The 19,035-nt window shown below is 37.1% G+C and overlaps 1 protein-coding gene across 2 annotated transcripts in view; it reads left to right on the forward strand.

The window, feature by feature from the left end:
• LOC101897629 (protein tolkin) overlaps positions 1-19,035 on the forward strand; it is a 152,460-nt gene that overhangs the window by 62,502 nt on the left and 70,923 nt on the right. For both annotated transcript variants that reach the window (XM_005182064.4, XM_005182065.4), the window contains exon 3: positions 7,489-9,298. In XM_005182064.4, the coding sequence (XP_005182121.2) occupies positions 8,083-9,298 (1,216 nt within the window). In that variant the 5' untranslated portion in view covers positions 7,489-8,082. The remainder of the gene's footprint in view (positions 1-7,488; positions 9,299-19,035) is intronic.

The following is a 19,035-nucleotide window of genomic DNA, read 5'->3' on the forward strand; positions in this document are numbered from 1 at the left end:
ACAGGGTGAGATAAAAAAAAAAAAAAACTGCAACAAAGTTAAAAGCCATAATTTTTACTTTTTTTTTAATTTTATTGAATGAAAGAAAAAAATGTCGGAAACAGCTTCAAATTTTAGAATATGTTTAGATTTGTTTGAATTGGTCACCTCTGGCATGAATTATGACCTTCAAAAGACCAATCAAATCATCACATGCTGCTCGAATGTTGCTCTGCGGTATTTTGGGCTCTTCACGGCGAAGCGCTTGATTGAGGTAATCGGCACTTTGGTATTTTTTAGTGCCAGCCTTGCTTTCCAAAATACTTCAAACACAATAGTCCAACGGATTGCTATCTGAAGATTTTGGTGGCCACTGTGCTCTGCAAATGAAGCGAGGAACCTCATTTTGTAACCATTTTTGGGTGGCGCGTGCTGAGTGCGATGGCACTGAGTCCTGTTGGAATGTCCAAGGTCTGCGGCCAAAATGTTTGCGTATCCAAGGCTTTAATACACCCTCCAGAAGATATTCGCGATAATATTCGGCATTTATTCTGATGCCACTGCGACGTGGGTTTCGATCAAGTCGCTTATCTTCTTCTCGAACCATTTCTGCTAATGTTGCTGTTTTCTTCCATCCACTACCCTGACGTCGGTCTACGTTACCAGTATCACTGTAAAGCGCGATGGTAAGAGACACAAAAGATTTATTTTCATTAAAATGCGGGAGTGCTGTAACTATAGCCACTTGTGGCTTTCCAGCCAAATATAAAGAAATCAGAATATCACGCTTGAATTCCATCACGAATAACTTTTTTCTGGAAAATTCTCACCAAAATGCTTTCAAACGCTTGCAAACAGCTGTCACTGGAATAATTTTAAGAGCTGTCAAACGAGTGGCTTAGAAATGACAGCAGTCTGAAATTGGTTGTAGTTTTTTCATCCCACCATGTATATATTGTACCATATCTAGGCTATCAGCATTACAGTGATGAGGTCAGAAGTGACCCTTTAATGTATTTGTGATTTTGTCGGGTCGAAATATATTCGCGGTTTTGTGGAAGTTTTCGTATTTTTTGACATAAAAGTTATGGTTTGTTTTATCCGCTAAATATTTTCCGATGACCGTACAAATTCGAAGACTTCTGTCCAGCCCTAAACTCTAAATTCATGCAAAATTCCGAGTCGATTGCATTACAATTGTGATCTGTAGGCAGCAGTAAAATCAGGAAAATGTTATGTTTTTTTGGTCTATTTCAACACCTAAAAGTTTGCGAACAATAGGCTTCTATTTCGACCCCAACCCTTAATCCATTTTCAATTTCGTGAGGATCGGCCTCTAATTGCGACCTGAAGCGTGATTACAAATTAACATGGACAGACAAATAGACGGACGGATCGACTCAGCTCGGCGGGTGAGATAAAAAAAAAAAAACTGAAACCAATTTCAGACTGCTGTCATCACTAAGGCACTCGTCCGACAGCTGCAAAAATTATTCCAGTTGCAGCTCATTATATTGTTTACAAGCGTACAAAAGCATTTTGTTGGGAATTTTTCAGAAAAAAAAGTTATTCCTGATGTAATTCAAACGTGATCGCTCGTTATCGTGATACTGGTAGCGTAGCCCGACGTCATGGAAGTGGACGGAAGAAAACAGCAACATCAGCAGAAATGGTTCGAAAAGTAAGGAAGCTCGTATTAATCGACCGTGGCATCAGAATAAATACCGAATATTATCGCAAAAATATTGTGGAGGGTGTATTAAAGCCTTGAACACGCAAACATTTTGGCCGCAGACCTTGGAAATTCCAACATTATCGCACTCAGCATGCGCCACCCAAAAATGGTTACAAAATGAGGTTCCTCGCTTAATTTCCAGCGCACAATGGACAGCAAAATCTCCGGATACCAATCCGTTGGACTATTGTATCGGTAGTATTTTGGAAAGCAAGAAAAGTGTCGATCACCTCAAGCAAGCGCTTCGCCGAGAATGGGCCGAAATACCGCAGAGCAACATTCGAGCAGCGTGTGACGGTGTCATTGGCCGTTTAAAGGCCATAATTCGTGCCAAAGGTGACAAATTCGAACAAATCTAAACATATTCTAAAATTTGATGCTATTTCCGATTTTTTTAGCTTTCATTCAATAAAACTAAAAAAATTTAAAAATTATGGGATTTGGCTTTGTTGCAGTTTTTTTTAATCTCACTCTGTATACTTTCCTATGTCGGGAATCTATATTTCTAGGTGTTACATAATTTTTGGTCCAGTCAAACTTATAATACCCCAACACATAGAGCTGTAGGGTATAAAAGCCAATCGATTTTCAGCTACGGGAACTACAATTTCCTATCTGTTTGTTATCAGTTAACTAAAGTATTTTTATACCCTACACCACATAGTGGTAAGGGTATTATGTCTTTGTGCATTTGTTTGTAACATGGAGAAGGAAACGAGATAGACCCATAGTTACTTTTGAGAACCTTCATAGAATCACTTTCTGAGTCGATTTATGCATGTCAGTCCGTCTGTCCGTCCGTCCGTCCGTCTGTCCATGTATTCTTGTGAACAAAATGCAGGTCGCATTTATTACCCGATTGAGATGAAATTTTCCAAACAATATATTTTTGGCCCAAGGACGAACCCTATTGAAATTGGTGAGAATCGGATCAAATTTAGATATAGCTCCCATATATATCTTCATCCGATTTCGGGTTAAATGTGCACCAAATGTCCACTATCAGTCCAAATTATCTGAATTTTGGCACACCCAACCGAGTTCGGCCTAGAAGCAAGTATATCAAATTTAGTGAAAATCGGTTCAGATATAGCTATAGCTCCCATATATATCTTTCATCCGATTTGGTGTTTAAGCCTCTCACATTCGTAATATGCACTCCACAAGAATGATATTTGGTACCAGATATAAGATACAGCCCAGAAATAGCTGTTTGTAATTTTATCGAAATCGGTTCAGATTTGGATATAGCTCCCATATATATCTTCATCCGATTTCGGGTTAATTGTGCACCAAATGGCCAATATAAGTCCAAATGGACTGAATTTTAGTACATCGGACCAAATTCAGCCTAGAAGCAAGTATATCAAATTTAGTGAAAATCGGTTCAGATATAGATATAGCAACCATATATATGTTTCATCCGATTTAGAGTTTTAGTCCCATACATTCGTAATATTCACTCTACAACCGTGATATTTGGTACCAGGTATTAGATGGAGCACAGGAATAGCTGTTTTAAATTTTATCGAAATCGGTTCAGATTTGGATATAGCTCTCATATATATCTTCATCCGACTTCGGGTTAAATGTGCACTAAATGGTCAATATCAGCCCAAATCACCAGTCTAGAAGCTAATACGGAGAAAATTTGGAGAAACCCGGTTCAGAGATAGCTATAGTTCGTAAAATGCACGATAGAATTAGATAGATTTTGATTTTGTACCAAATATCTCATAGAGCTCTGAAATGCCCTGTATAAACCTTTTTACGAGAGCTCTTCTAAATATGCATAGTGGTGTAGGGTATCATATAGTCGGCCCCGCCCGACTTTTGAACTTTCCTTACTGGTTTGTTTTGATACGGACACGTGACTGTCATCCTGATTAGATTGATACCTTGATCAATAATTAGAAAAAAAAACACTTTTTCAAATAAAGCATTTAAACTAAGACCACTGCTGTCAGGGTTTTTGGGTTTCAATCTAAAAATAAATTTTAACTTCCTTAAAAAAAAAAAAAAACAATAGATTAAATTCCATTTATTTATTTGGTTTTTGTTGTGGTTTTTTGCTATTTCACAGATGTGGTATTTTATTATTTTATTTTTTTGCCTTCCCTGTATTCTCTGCCTTTGATCGAGTTTTTTTATTGTTTCGTTCTCATCTCGGCTTCGATTTATTGTTTCTTATGACACAAATACACTTTCACAATCAATAAAATAAAAAGAAAAACAATAGCAGTATTTAAAAAAACACACACAACAGAAAAACCAAAACAATAATAACAACAACAAAGATGCAGAAAAAAAAAACAATTCATATTTTTTTCATTCGTTCAAAAATGACCCAGACCTTTTTGTCAGTCTTAACCGAGATAATTCGAAATCGAATGCAAAACTGCAACAAATTTACATAACTCTTGGTAGTTGTCCGAGTGTGTGTGTGAGCGAGTCCGTCTGTGATGAACGTTTATATGTATGTTTTCGCCTTTGTTATAGAGATGTAGAGAATTGAATGCATTGTAAATCGTATCTATGGACGAGGATTTTCACATGTGTTGGTTAGACATAGTTATTATTTTGTTTCGCCTATGTATATATGAGCTGTTGTTGTTTGGCAATTGTGTGCGTGTGTGTTTCTGGGCTCATTGTTTCATGGGCCACTACCACGCATTCAAATAGAAAAAAAAAAAACAATGATAAGACATCCAAGTGCATTGAAATATAAAAAGGATATCCAAAGGCCATATACATTTAAGGCTTTAAATTCATGTCTTTCTTGTTGCAATTTTTTGGGGGTTTTGAAAATCGACATAAATTTATAAGCTGGAATGGAGTATACAGTGTGAGATAAAAACAAGTAAGCAAAGGCTATAGTCGTGCGGGACCGACCATGTGATACCCTACAACAGTTTGGATATCGGATATATATCCGATATATTTACTATCGACATCTACGTAACGGTCAGAATTTACCTGTTCGTCCATTTATGATTTCGCCGGGACTAAAAATATTCGCGGTAAAATGGAAATTTGACTTTTATTTATCACAAATATTATAGTCTTTTTCATCAACTAAATATTACTCGATGACCATCAAAATCGGAAGGCTTCTGCCCAGCCCGAAGCTTTAGCCCCATGCTAATTTCCGCGTCGATTGGTCCATAATTGCGACCTGTAGAGCAACTGCAAAATAAGGATTTTTTTTCAGTTTTTGGTCCATTTCGACCCCTATATATTGTGCGATCATCTCCAAAAGAAATAGGGTTCTATTCTGACCTCCATTCTAAATTTCGTGAAGATCGGGCCATAATTGCGACTTGTAGATTGATTACAAATTAACATGGACAGACGGACGGACGGACATATATAGCTAGATCGACTCAGCTCGACGAGATAGGAAGATCCATATATTCTCTCCTATGTGGGAAATCAATATTTGGAGGTGTTACATAATTGTTGGCCCAATCAAACTTATAATACCCCCAACACAAAGTGTTGTAGGGTATAAAAATTGAAACAAAGACAAACGCCATGATTTTTACATTTTTTTTTAAACTTTATTGAATGAAAACAATAATGTCGGAAATATCATCAAATTTTCGAATAAGTTTAGATTTGTTCGAATTGGTCACCTCTGGCACAAATTACGGCCAATGAAACCGTCACACGCTGCCCGAATGTTGCTCTGCGGTATTTTGGCCCATTCCCGGCGAAGCGCTTGCTTGAGGTGATCGACGCTTTGGTATTTTTTAGTACCAATCTTGCTTTTCAAAATTCTCAAGACACAATAGTTCAACGGATTGGTATCCGAAGATTTTGGTGGCCGTTGTGCGCTGGAAATGAAGCAAGAAACCTCATTCCTATCCTATTGGAATGTCCAAGGTCTGCGTACAAAATTTTTGCGTACCCAAGGCTTTAATACACCCTCCAGAATATTTTTGCAATAATATTCGGCATTTATTCTGATGCCACGGTCGATTAAGACGAGCGGAGAGCGACCATCGGCTCTTAAGTTCTGGTGGCCAACCAAAGAAGCACATTTCAGCTGACCTTTTTGGCAAGTAAACACGATCATTTTGTTTGTTTACAAACTGCTGGACATCGAATGTTTTCTCAACGGAGAAAACCAAATTCGGCAGTTCAGCACTTTCTGCCAAGCGAAGCAAGTCTTTAGCTCTTTTGAGTCTTTTTTCTTTCTGTTGCGGTGTAAGTTCTTGCTCTTTTTTGGAATTTCAATGGCCGAATGGAATATTGCTATATGTTCAGTTCTCGAGCTATTTTTCGGCCACTGCGACGCAGGTTTAGATGAAGTCGCTTCTTTACTTTTTGAACCATTTCTGCTGATGTTGCTGTTTTCTTCCGTCCACTTTCATGACGTTGGGCTACGCTACCAGTATCACGATAACGAGCGATGGAACGAGACGCAAGATTTACTCACATTTTAATGCTGGAGTGCTCTAACGATAGCCACTTGTGGTTTTCCAACCAAATATAATACGAATAATTTTTTTTGTGGAAAATTCTTACCAAAATGCTTTTGTACGCTTGTAGAAAATATAATGAGCTGTCACTGGAATAATTTTAACAGCTGTCGGACGAGTGGTTTAGAAATGACAGCGGTCTGAAGTTGGTTGCAGTTTTTTCATCTTACCCTGTATATGGGAGCTATAGCTATATATGAACCGATATTCACCAAATCTAATGTAGTTGTTTCTAGACTGAATTCGGTCGGATGTGCCAAAAATCAGCTCATTGGGTCATATTGACCATTCAGTGCACAATTAACCCGAAATCGGTCGAAATACATATGGAACATTTAAATTTGAACCGATTCTTACAAATTTCAATTAGGTTCGTCCTTGGGTAAAAAAAAAATTGATTGGAAAATTTCATCTCAATCGGATAATAAATGCGACCTGCATTTTGTTCAAAGAATACATTGGCAGACGGCCTGACATGCATAAATCAACTCATAAAGTGATTCTATGAGATCCCCAAAGGTAACTATGGGTCTATCTCGATCCTTTCTACGTGTTGCAAACAAATGCACAAAGACATAATACCCTTACCCCTATGTGGTGTGGGCTATAAAAATTGAATTTCGAATGAGAATCGTAATCTAGAAAGAATTCAAAATAAGATTTTTTTGAACTAAACGTTGTTTTTTTAAAAAAAATATTGAATTTTGAATTATGATCGTAATTTAGAAAAAAAAACTTTAGAAGTAAAAAAAATTAAAAAAAAAGATTTTTCCTGAACTTAACGTTGTATTTGAAGAAATTAATTTTGAGTTAGGAGCGTAATTTAGAAAAAACAATTTCAAAACAAGATTTTTTCTGAACTTAACTTAAGAGGAACAACCCCTAGTAAAAATCCAAAACTTTAATTTTTAATTTATTTTTATTAAAAATTTAAATATTTAAAAACTTTCAACCGTTTAAAAAATTCTTAAAATATTTTCAATAAAAAATTTTCATCTTGGCAAAAGCCATGCCATATAAATATTATTTCAATATAATTGTGGTATTGTGGAAACCACAAACACATCAGCAGCAGTAACCACACACATTTACACACACACAAACACTCTCATTAAAGAGTTTTTGCTTTCGAAATAACTTTGAAATGATTTTTAGGGAAAATAGTTTCAATTTTTCGATTTCATTTTTTTAATTCGATTTAATTGCCGCCTAGACTAGGCTGCCCGTTCTTCTTTTCAAAAATCAAAATTGTAATTTTCAAATTTTTATTTATTTTCCTTATTTTTTCAGATTGTCTTGATTACATTTAAGGCCTCTCATCCACTCCAAAAAAAGAAAAGGAATTCCAAAACGCACAGCCCAGAAGATAATCTCCATGCTCTAGTGGAGCCACAAAAAGGCAGCCAGCCCGCCAGTCAGCCATCAGGGCCATTTAGCCGCAATTAATGCCAAATCAAATTTACTGTGAAAACATTCAGCTGTTGTTGCACAATTTGAGTTTTTAATTAAAACTCATGTGGATCGCAAAGTTAAGCAAATATTTGTTTTGAAATTTTGCAAAAGTTAAGACAGCCAGGCAGCCATACGTTTTCCCGAAAGAAGCCATAAAGAAACATCCCAACACAGGGAAATATTTTTCGTTGGAGAGGAAATATAAAAACATCCCTCAGAAAAGAGAGGGAGAGAAAGAGAGAGAGAGAAGGGGCAAAACCAATTCCAGCGGAAATGTTCAAAAGCAAATGATTTGAAAATATTGCTACATCTTTTCCGACCTTCCAGAACGAGTTTCGGAAAAACAAAAGCCCTTTGCAGAACACCCCAGACCAAAACGGCACTCTACGGATCTTTCACAGCATACGAACAAAGGGCAGTTGCTAGAATACCATGGAAAAATTAAAAACGCATAAATATCACCTACGAAGGGCCACAACTCGAGCAGCTCACACACAACGACGCCTCGTACGCCACATTAACCTAAAGAATTATGCAGCGTTCATAATTGCAACGATATTTGTTGTCATTACGGCCTGTGTGAAAAGTGCACACCTAAATGTCAACACACTGTCGTTGCAGTCGGCAACGGGGGGAGTGGCGCCCAACCTGCCATCGTCGTCCATAAGAGATGGGGACGACTCGGCCACATACTCAATGCCAACATCAATACCGCCACCACCACCTGCAGCAAATTCCAGCTCGTCGTTGCCATCATCATCCTCATCGGCGTCCTCATCATCCTTGTCCTTGTCAGAATTAGAGCAAATACCATTAACAATCCTGGAATTACAGGAATCGCCTGGGCAACAGCATCCACATCAGCAGCAGCCTGCGTACCAAAGTCAGCCACAGCATTTGCCATTGCTTGACACTGCAACAGCCACACGAAATGCCTTAAATACTGCCGCCATAGAAGATGATGCCAACACATTACGGCTCACACCTAAACAAGATAAAACTCTCGACGAAGAGGAGGCCGAGGAAGAAGAGCAGCAGCAGCGGAAAGAGGAAGATGAGTACTTTTCATTACAAAATATTCAAAGTTCCATAAAGGAAGGCCAGCGGCAACAACAACAACACCACCACCAAAGTCATCCACATTCCGGTCATCAGTATCGCCACAAACACCATCAACATCAACACCAGCATCAACGTCGGCCACGTCCTCAACATCACCATGAAGAGCCGCCACAAGCTGAACAGCTGAAGTATCATAATGAAAGCCCCGAACATAAACATAACCTACATCAGCAGCAGCCTCCTCATCATCATCATCACCAGCACCAGCACCACCATTATCAGTCTCAACAGGAATTTGTGGAACAGCAACAACAACAACAATCGTCACTGCTCTCAGAGGAAGGTGTTGTTGACCATAATAATCAGCCATTGGCACAGGATGAAATTCCCATCATTACGGAACGCAACCACCACCCGCATTACCCTCATCAGGAGGCCCAGAATATTGGTGGCAATGACAGAAATTCTAATCAAGCTCCATGGAATGGCCATTCTTACCGCAGCCGCTTTTCCATTGAGGATTTGTTGCACACCAAATTCGAGAAGAAGATATCGAATGACATCTACATGGATCCTTGCAAAGCGGGTAAGTCGTCTGCCTTCGTTCGCAACACAAATTGCATTTCGAAATTCCCATTCATTTGATAATGATGAACAATGAATAAGAGGGGAACCCTCACACCGACGCATGCACGTTTATTATGTGCTGCACAGTGCGTTCAGATGCAGAATTTGGGGGAAAATTAAGAATTAAAATTAAAAAAAAAATAAAAATTAATTAATAACTAATTTAAAAAAAATTAAAGGTTCGGGCTGCATAGAAATTTGGGATGACGGATTTGATGGATATGTTCTTGGTAACTTGGGCAAGTAATTTTTGTTTTTTTACAAAATATCGGGTGGTAACTAATATGGGGCACCATTATTTTTTAAATTTTTGAAAAACATTCAAGTTAAGATGGCGTGCTTGTCTGGGCTATAATTTGTTCGAAAGTATTGCTGGCAAAAATCCCAAGAATATCCTCGATGGGATCATTAAAGGGGTCTTTTAAGCCATTTAGATGATGGATTTAGATTTTGAAATTTTTTCCTCTTTTCCGAAAACACTATATACCTGAAATGCAAGGATTCCAGGGGATTTTAATCCGAACATCTCAAAAAATATAAAAGAAGGGAAACTCTATTTAGGTTACTTTGCTGTATTAGGATTCAAAGCGACGATACGTCTGTGTTCTATTTTTAGCTCAACTTCCATGTACCTAGATTCAATGTTCTGCCACCGGAGCTAGAACCCATTATGAACTACAAATTCCATTTTTTATACAAACCCGTGGAGAATATTGGGTAAAACTATCAAGAAAACCTGGACCTATATATACAATGATCCGCTACTGGAGCTAATACCCATAACGAACAAAAATACCAATTTTTGGACAAATTGGTGGAAAAATGTGGCTAAAACCATCGAAATACCGAATATTGGGAGGTACCGTTATATAGGGGCTATATGAAAACGTTGACCTATATATATATAATCTTTCGCCAAAGGAGCCACACATAACAAAGTTAAAAAAAAAACAATTTTTAAAAAATTGGTGGAACAATGTAGCTAAAACAATTAAAATACCGCATATCGGATATCCCAAAACGTGAAACGATATATCTCAATTTCAATACCAACTCAATACAAACTTCTGTGTCAAATTTTAAACCTCTACGTCAAATAATATGGACTGTGTCGTGATTTCCACAGACAGAAAGACGTACATCCATATGTCCAGGCTACACATGAACAGCGACCTTAATACCAAATTTTAGAATCCAAGCACTATCTGTAAATTGTACCAAATATAGTACCATTTAGAAATTTCGGCGCACAAGACACCAATGCAAAATTTAAAAATTTTAGCTTCATCCATTCAACCTAAACTAAACCATTTCAAATTTAGTACCATTCAGTACTTTTGAGGCACTTGTAGTAGAAAATTTCAAAACCACTTTCTTATATCAAACATACTTTCCAGTCTTTATTTTCATACGAACTTTCAAGTTTTAGTATCATCCTTTCGCATAATACCAAATGTTACCATTTTAGAAGTTTAGTACCATTTTAGAACCTTTCGTAACCTTAAATTTCGATTTTCCAAAAATTCTAATTCTAGCTCATTCAGAAATTCAGAATTCTAGCTCATTCCGTTTATCCAAAACACAGTATTTAATTTTTAGTACATTTATGTGATTTACGTACTATTTTAGTACGGATTTACAAAAACCCATCCTATGCTTACACTCCAAGACTAACCGTTTCTCAGTCAGTCAGTTATTTTACTACTCTTTATACCCTACACACACAAAGTGGTAAGGTTAATTACTTTTGAGGATCTTCACAAAATCACGTTCTAAGCCGATTTATGCATGTCAGTCCGTCCCTCCATCCGTCTATTTATGTATTTTTGTGAACAAAATGCAGGTCGCATTTATTAGCCGATTGAGATAACATTTTCCAACCAATATTTGTTTGGCCCAAGGACGAAGCCTATTGCAATTGGTGGGAATCGGTTCAAATTTAGATATTACTACCATATAATTTTTTAACCGATTTCGGGTTAATTGTGCACCAAATGTTAACAAGTACTTTAAATTTGGTAAAAATCGGTTCGGATATAGCTAAAGCTCCCATATATATGTTTCATCCGATTCGGGGTTTCAATTCCTTTGCATGCGTAATATACACCCCACAAGTATGATATTTGGTTCCTATGTCAAATTTTATTGAGACCGGATTAGGGGAGGTAGAAAGAGCATAAGAGCAAGTAAAAAAGCTATAAGTTCGGCCGGCCGAACTTTTGAATACCCATTTGGAACGAATTTGGCAATTTTCAAAAAAAAAAAAAAAAAGAAAAACCAGTAAAGAAAGTCCTAATGTCGGGCGGGGCCGACTTTATGATACCCTACACCACTTTGCTAATTTAGTAGAGCTCCACGTAACATTTAAAAGTTTTTATGGGAGGATTCAATCATACACGCTATGATTATAATTATAATTTAAAGTTCAAAGGACCAAATATGCCGAAGCATTTGTATCTTTTAAATTCGGACTTGTATTGCCCATTTGGTGCAAAATTAATTTAAAATCAGATAAAGATATATATGGGAGCTATATCCAAATCTGAACCGATCTCGAAAAAATTTTGCAAATATATTTCTGAGCTGTATATGATATATTTCCTGAAATATCGTTGTTACAGAGTGCATATTACGGCTGCGGAGGACAAAAATAACAAATCGGATGAAACATATATATGGGAGCTATAGCTATATCTGAACCGATTTCGATCAAATTTGTCATACATATTTTCAGGCCTGATTTGGTTGTATGTGCAAAATTCCATACTATTCGGGCTGATATTACACGTTTGGTGAACAATAAAAGGCAAATCGGACGAAGATATATATGGGAGCTATATCTAAATTTTGACCGATTATCTCCAATTTCAATAGGGTTCGTCCTTGGGCCAAACAAATGATTTGTGAAAAATTTCATATCAATCGGATAAAAAATCGGATTTTGTTCACAAGAATACATGGACAGACGGACGGACGGACAGACGGACAGACGGACTGACATGCATAAATCAACTCAGAAAGTGATTCTATGGAGATCCTCAAAAGTAACTATGGGTCTATCTCGCTTCCTTTTCCATGTTACAAACAAATGCACAAAGACATAATACCCTTACCACTATGTGGTGTAGGGTATAAAAAGAATCCGTTAAAAATTCTGTTAAAATATTAAAAAGACGGAATGTAGCCGTTATATTAGGGTCTATACTACGATGTGGACCTGCATGGGCAATTTTTGTCACAAGCCATTATTATATTCTAATGCGAAACTAAAAAAAAAAAATAAAAAGGCAAAAAGTTCGGCCGGGCCGAGCTTTGAATACCCTCCACCATTTGGGACGAATTTGGCAATTCTCAACAACAATAAAATCAGTTACAAATTCTGTTAAAATCTTAAAAATACCGAATGTAGCTGTTATATTAGGGTCTATATGACGACTTGGACCTGCATTGGTAAATTTTGTCATAATCTATCACAATATTCAAATATAGTTAAAATCATCAAAATACCGAATATCGGGAGGTACCGTTATATGAGGGCTATACGAAGACGTGGACCTGCATAGACAATTTTCCGGTGAATTATGTCGCTTAAATAACCAAAATACCGAAAATAAGGAGGTGTCCTCATATGGGAACTATACGAAGACGTGGACTTGCACAGACAATTTTCTGTCATCGGCTTTAGTATCCATTACGAACTTCAAACGCCAAATTTGAAACAATTCGGGTGAATAATGTCGCTTCAATCACCAAAATACCGAAAAAGGGGAGGTACCATTGTATGGGAACTATACGAAGACGTGGACTTGCACATACAATTTTCATCGACTTTAGTATCCATTACGAACTTTAAATACCAAATTTGAAACAAGTACGGTGAATAATTTCGCTAAAATCATCAAAATACCGAATGTCTGGGGGAACCGTTATATGGGGGCTAAACGAAGACTTGGACCTGCACAGACAATTTTTTGTCATAGGCTGTAGTATACATTGCGATCTTCAAATACCGAATTTAAAAAAATTCCGATGAAAAATTATCAAAAAAAAACCGAATATTGAGAGGTTCCGTTATATGGGTGCTATACCAAAACGTGGACCTACATGGCCCATTTTTAATATCACAAGTCCTGCAGACATAATATACATTTGAGTAAAATTGTATTAACCTACTTCATTTCGTTCGGAAGCTAGAGTGATTTCCACAGACTGACAGACGGACGAACATCGCTAAATCGACATAGAATTTTATGCTGATCAAGAATATATATACTTTGTGGGGCCTAAAATGTATATTTCGAGGTGTTACAAACGCAATGACAAACTTAATATATCCTCCATACTATGGCGGAGGGTATAACAAAAAATGGCGGATTTTTTTTTATTAAATTTGAACAAAGTTCCAAGTAGGTCTGTAAAGTGGTTGTTAGTGACTCCTAAACTAATGTCAAATACAGGGTTTCCCTATATTTGACGGACCCATGTTTTGTTATGCGACTTGTGTGCGGTGGAGCGCCGTCTTGTTGAAACCAGAACTGCCTGATACGCTTTCGACGAATAATTGGCATCACAAAATTGGTCATCTTGTCGTGATAACACTCCTGATTGATGGTAACAGCATGGCAATTTTCGTTTTGGAAGAAAACGGACCAATGACTTCTTCTGTTGAATGTAAATTTTAACTATTTCAGAGCGCTCGCGTGGCGTGTAATGGTTCATGGTAAAAATCTGCTTGGACTGACGCTTCAAACGCGGTATGTCATTAAGCGATGTGACATTTCTGTCAAAAGTTATGGCGTTGCCAGATGGGTCCGTCGAATATGGGCAACCCTGTATAATGGTTAAAGATTGAGGTTATGTCTTTTGAAAAAGCTACGAACTCAATTGGCTGTAGGTTTGGTCCAGGTAAGGTTTTGCTCCTTGCGTTCGTATATATGTTTCGTACTTGCAAGTTTCATCAAATGATCCGAAACGTTTGTAGTTCCAACTTATCAGTCTATCCTCCTTTACCATGCTCCTCCTTCTCCTTTTCTGCCCCTCCTCAAGAATATTGTCTTCCTGATAATTACAATTATAGACAAATCTGAAAAAAAAACACAACTTTATTATTATTTATGATCCAAACATTGCAGTAAATGACTTTTTGAATACAGATAAACAAATTTTAGTTGGCCCTCCAAGTATGGCTATGGCTACCATGCAAACAAATAAATTTTCTTGGAACCACAAAACAGTTCTTGGTTTTATTTTTTGATTTGTGTGGCTAGGCTAGAGAAAATAAACCTAAGTGGTAATTAAAATTCATGGGTCCCTAGGAAATACATGGACACAGGCAGACATACGGAGTGATGGACAGGCAACATTGGAAAAACATGGCCTATGTGCCAAGCGATGAAATCCCCATTTGAAGTATTGCCATGACAATCTTTTAATTCTGATATCCTCAAATGTGTGGTCATATTGTTAATGATTTTTTGCTTTGCTTTGCATTGTTTGTTTTTCCGTTTTTTTTGGCCATGGAACAGATTGGATTTAAACTTTGGCAAAATATTTAGGTCAATTTGATTCTGTAGATGAAATAAATGTGTAATGCGGGTGGGAGGAGAGAGGAGGGAGGTCGGCGAAACAACAAGTGTTTCACATAACTAAGAAGAAGATGGCAACAAGAAACAATGAACTACGAAAGGATTTGGGGGGAAGACCACAAAAACCTCTACTCTTTGATAAAACAAAATATATTTTTACTTTGCTGGGAAAGGGGAGGAGAGAGGAAGGAAGGGGGGGGGGGGGGGCGTGGAAAAATGTGAATGCCAGTAATGACTATGGCAACGCCAGGCAGCAAACTCCGAGCCTGACAAATTCCTTTGTGTATTTCGTTACAGACCTCCACCACATCTCACCACTCTGCGAGGACTTTGGCATGAGGACAATTATGTTGTTGTAGTTGTTGTTTTTTTTCTATTCTTTCTAACATTTTTGTTAATTAATATTTATCATTTTGGAACAATCAAACTCCAAGTAGTGATAAAATGAAGGGTAAGGAGGCGAGGGAGGATGAAGGCTATGGCAATGATAGAGTCCTTGCTTTGTGTTTGCTTTGCAAATGAAATACAATTACATGGCATGCATGCGGACGGGCAGTTATTCATTTGCTGCTCGTTCTGCAGCAAATGAATAACTGCCCGTCCGCATGCATGCCATGTAATAACTGCCCGTCCGTCCGTCCGTCCGTCCGAATCACTGACTGACTGACTAACCGACTGACACAAAAGTTATTATAATTATTACATAACTTTTGCATAAACTATGCCCAGACTCGGATGATCAAATATGTATTAACGGATGCGAGGAACAAACGAGAGAACGAACGAACGAACTAACGAATGGAGTATTCGTCATTCTAACGGCCGGAAGTGATGTTTGCACTGAACCAATGCTTCCGTTCTATCAAGAGTCTAACGTTTCGGGGGAAAAAAGCAAAAAAAAAAACTTTTCCCAAACTTTTGCTGCAACAATTACCCATTGAAACATTTAAATGGGAGTTTAAGAAAGCGAAAGAAAGTTGTTGGTGTTTCTTTGTTGTTGCTGTTGTCAAATTTATCCAGATGATGACGATGGGTTTGAATGGAAATAAGATGGAACGGAGAAGGAGAGTAGGAGAGATTTTTTGTTAATAATGGTTGGGATTCTTCTTTTGTTAAGAAAAATCTTTCTTTGGCAAATATTTTGGAATTTTTAAAAATTTAGTTAAAATTATACCGGAAACAAGGATACAAAGGCGAAGTAAGGGAAGGTGGTCTTAGGAAGGATTTTCAAAAATAATTACGTGTGATGCTTATCTTAATATCCAATTTCAAGGAGTTGAAAATTGATACTAGTCATACCCTCAGCCATATGCCTACAGAGGGTATATATCATTTGATATGGCCAAAATGTGCTTCATGAAAATAACGGCTTTAGGCCCTAGGCCTCTTTGGACCAAATCCGTTTCAGAACCTTTAGAGTCGATCTAGAGGTGTCCGTCCGTACGTCTGCCTGGCTGCCGGGCACGATAACTCTCAAAGGGAATATTTGATTCGATCCAAACTTGGTACATCGTAATATTTTTATCAAGCTTAGATCGACTTCGAAGATGGACAATATCGGTCCACTCCATCAAGTACCTCCACCACAAAGGATTGAAATTTAAAATAATTATACCACTTATAAAATGTGATATAAAAGTCCGATTGTCTTTTAATTTCACACATCACAATATTTTCTTTAACTACAGGTCTGGTATGAAGATGAAATATATTTGTCCACACCTTCTAGTATCACCCCCACAAAAGGTCGAAATTTTCAAAGAAAATATTTTGCTGTATAGAAAGAGAAAGGATCAGCCGATGTTGCTCCAACTTTGCAAATCCGAAAATTTGCGTCAGTTCTAGGTCAGGTGCGAAAATGGACAGTATCGGTCTACTCTATCAAATACCTCACCCACAAAGGGTCAAAATTTTGAATAATTACAACTCTTATAAAATGTGATGTAAGAGTCCGATTGTCTTGAAATTTCACAAGAAGATGGGATATGTATATTTTTTTTTTTAATAAAAACTTGGCGCATCTCAATATTTCTATCAACACAACATGTATTATAAAGATGGTAGAGATCGAACCATTTCTTCTGGTACCTCTCCCTCAAAGGGTTAAAGTTTTGAATAAGCAAAACGTTTATAAAATCTGAAAGAAGCATCAGGTTCTCTTTATACTTCACACATTCCATGATTTCGACTAACACAAGAACTGTTATGAAGAAGGGATATATCGGTCCATTCCTTCTGGTACCTCCCCACAAAGGGTCAACATTTTGAATATCCATGAAGCTCATAAAACGCCAAATTAACTTCCGATTCCATTCAGACTTGACATATCTTAATTTCCCCATCAACACAAGATCTGTTATAAAAATGGTTAAGATCGATTTACTCCTTCTGGTTCCTCTCCCACAAAGGTTCAAAATTTGAATAACCAAAAACGATTATAAAATCCGAAGAAAGCGTACGGTTCTTATCTTATTTCACACATCCCATTATTTTTACTAACACAAGATCTACTGTGAAGATGGAATATATCGGTCTACTCCTTCCATTTACTCCTTTTGGTAGCTCCCCCACAGTTTTGAATAACCAAGACGATTATGAATATTTTTCACAATATTTTTATTAACTTAAGGTCTGGTGAGAAGATGGAATATATCGGTTCACTCCTTCTGGTACCTCCAATACGAAGGGTCAATATTTTGAATATTTATGGAGCTCCTAAGATGCGAAAGTAACATCCGATTCCATTCAGACTTGGCACATTTCAATTTATCCATCAACACAAGATCTGTTATAAAAGTGGTAGAGATCGGATCATTCCTTCTGGTACCTCCCCCACAAATAGTCCCTCTTATTTTACTCTTCATATTAAACACATCCCATTATTTCTACTAACACAAGATCTGCTGTGAAGATGGAATATATCGCTCCACTCCTTCTTGTACCTTCCCCACAAATGGTCAAAATTTTGAATATTTATAAAGCTCATCAAAGGCGAAGCTATTCAGACTTGGTACGTTCTAATATTGGCACCAACACAAGATCTGTTATAAAAATGGTAGAGATCAAACCATTTCTACTTGTACCTTCCCCACATAGAGCTCAAGATTCTGAAAAACAAAACGCTCAAAGAAAGCGAAATAAGCATCCAACTCTCTTCAAATTTCACACATACAAACATTTTTGCCACCGCAAGATCTTTTGTGAAGATGACAGATACATGCCGACCCCTTTTGGTACCTTACCCAGCAAGGGTCACAATTATCAATACTTGTATCTGTCATATTTCTCCCAACCCGAAACCTAATATGAATATGAAATTTATGATGTCGCATAAAATTGGATATAAATGTTCGGATTTTCTTTTAATTTTGCCCATAAAAATATTTTTATCTGTATTAAATTAGGTGTGAAAAAGGAATACTGCGGTTCACTATATCTGGTACCTCATGCACATTTTACCATATTCTAAAAATGATCAATCAACATTGTCCAAACCTGACACGTCGCAATATTTATATCATATATATTTAGGTCCGATACGAAATGGACACTATAGGCCCACTCCTTCGGAACTAACACCATAAAGAGTCAACAAATTCAAAAAAAATCATACAAAAGTCAAATTTTATTTAAATAATGAAGCATTGGCTGAGGGTAAACATCTGTCGGCAAAACCGACTGATACTTTTTATACCTTCCACCATAGTATGGAGGGTATATTAAGTTTGTCATTCCGTTTGTAACACCTCGTATACATTTTAGACCCCGTCTGTGGAAATCACTCTAGCTTCCGAATGAAATGAAGTAAGTTGATAAAAATTTACTCAAATGTGTATTATGTCTGCAGGACTTTTGGTATTGAGAATGAGCTATGTAGGTCCACGTCTTCGTATAGCCCTCATATAACGGTACCCCCGATATTCGGCATTTGGATGATTTTAGCGACATTATTTACCTGAATTATTTCAAATTTTGTATTTGAAGTTCGTAATGGCTGCTACAGCGATAGACAGAAAATCTGTGCAGGTCCACGTATGGTACCTCCCTATATTCGGTATTTTATTTATTTTAGCTACATTATAAACAGATTTTTTTCAAGCTTAGCATTTGA

Source organism: Musca domestica, unplaced genomic scaffold (assembly GCF_030504385.1).
Source record: "Musca domestica strain aabys unplaced genomic scaffold, Musca_domestica.polishedcontigs.V.1.1 33, whole genome shotgun sequence".
Taxonomy (NCBI): Eukaryota; Metazoa; Arthropoda; class Insecta; order Diptera; family Muscidae; genus Musca; species Musca domestica.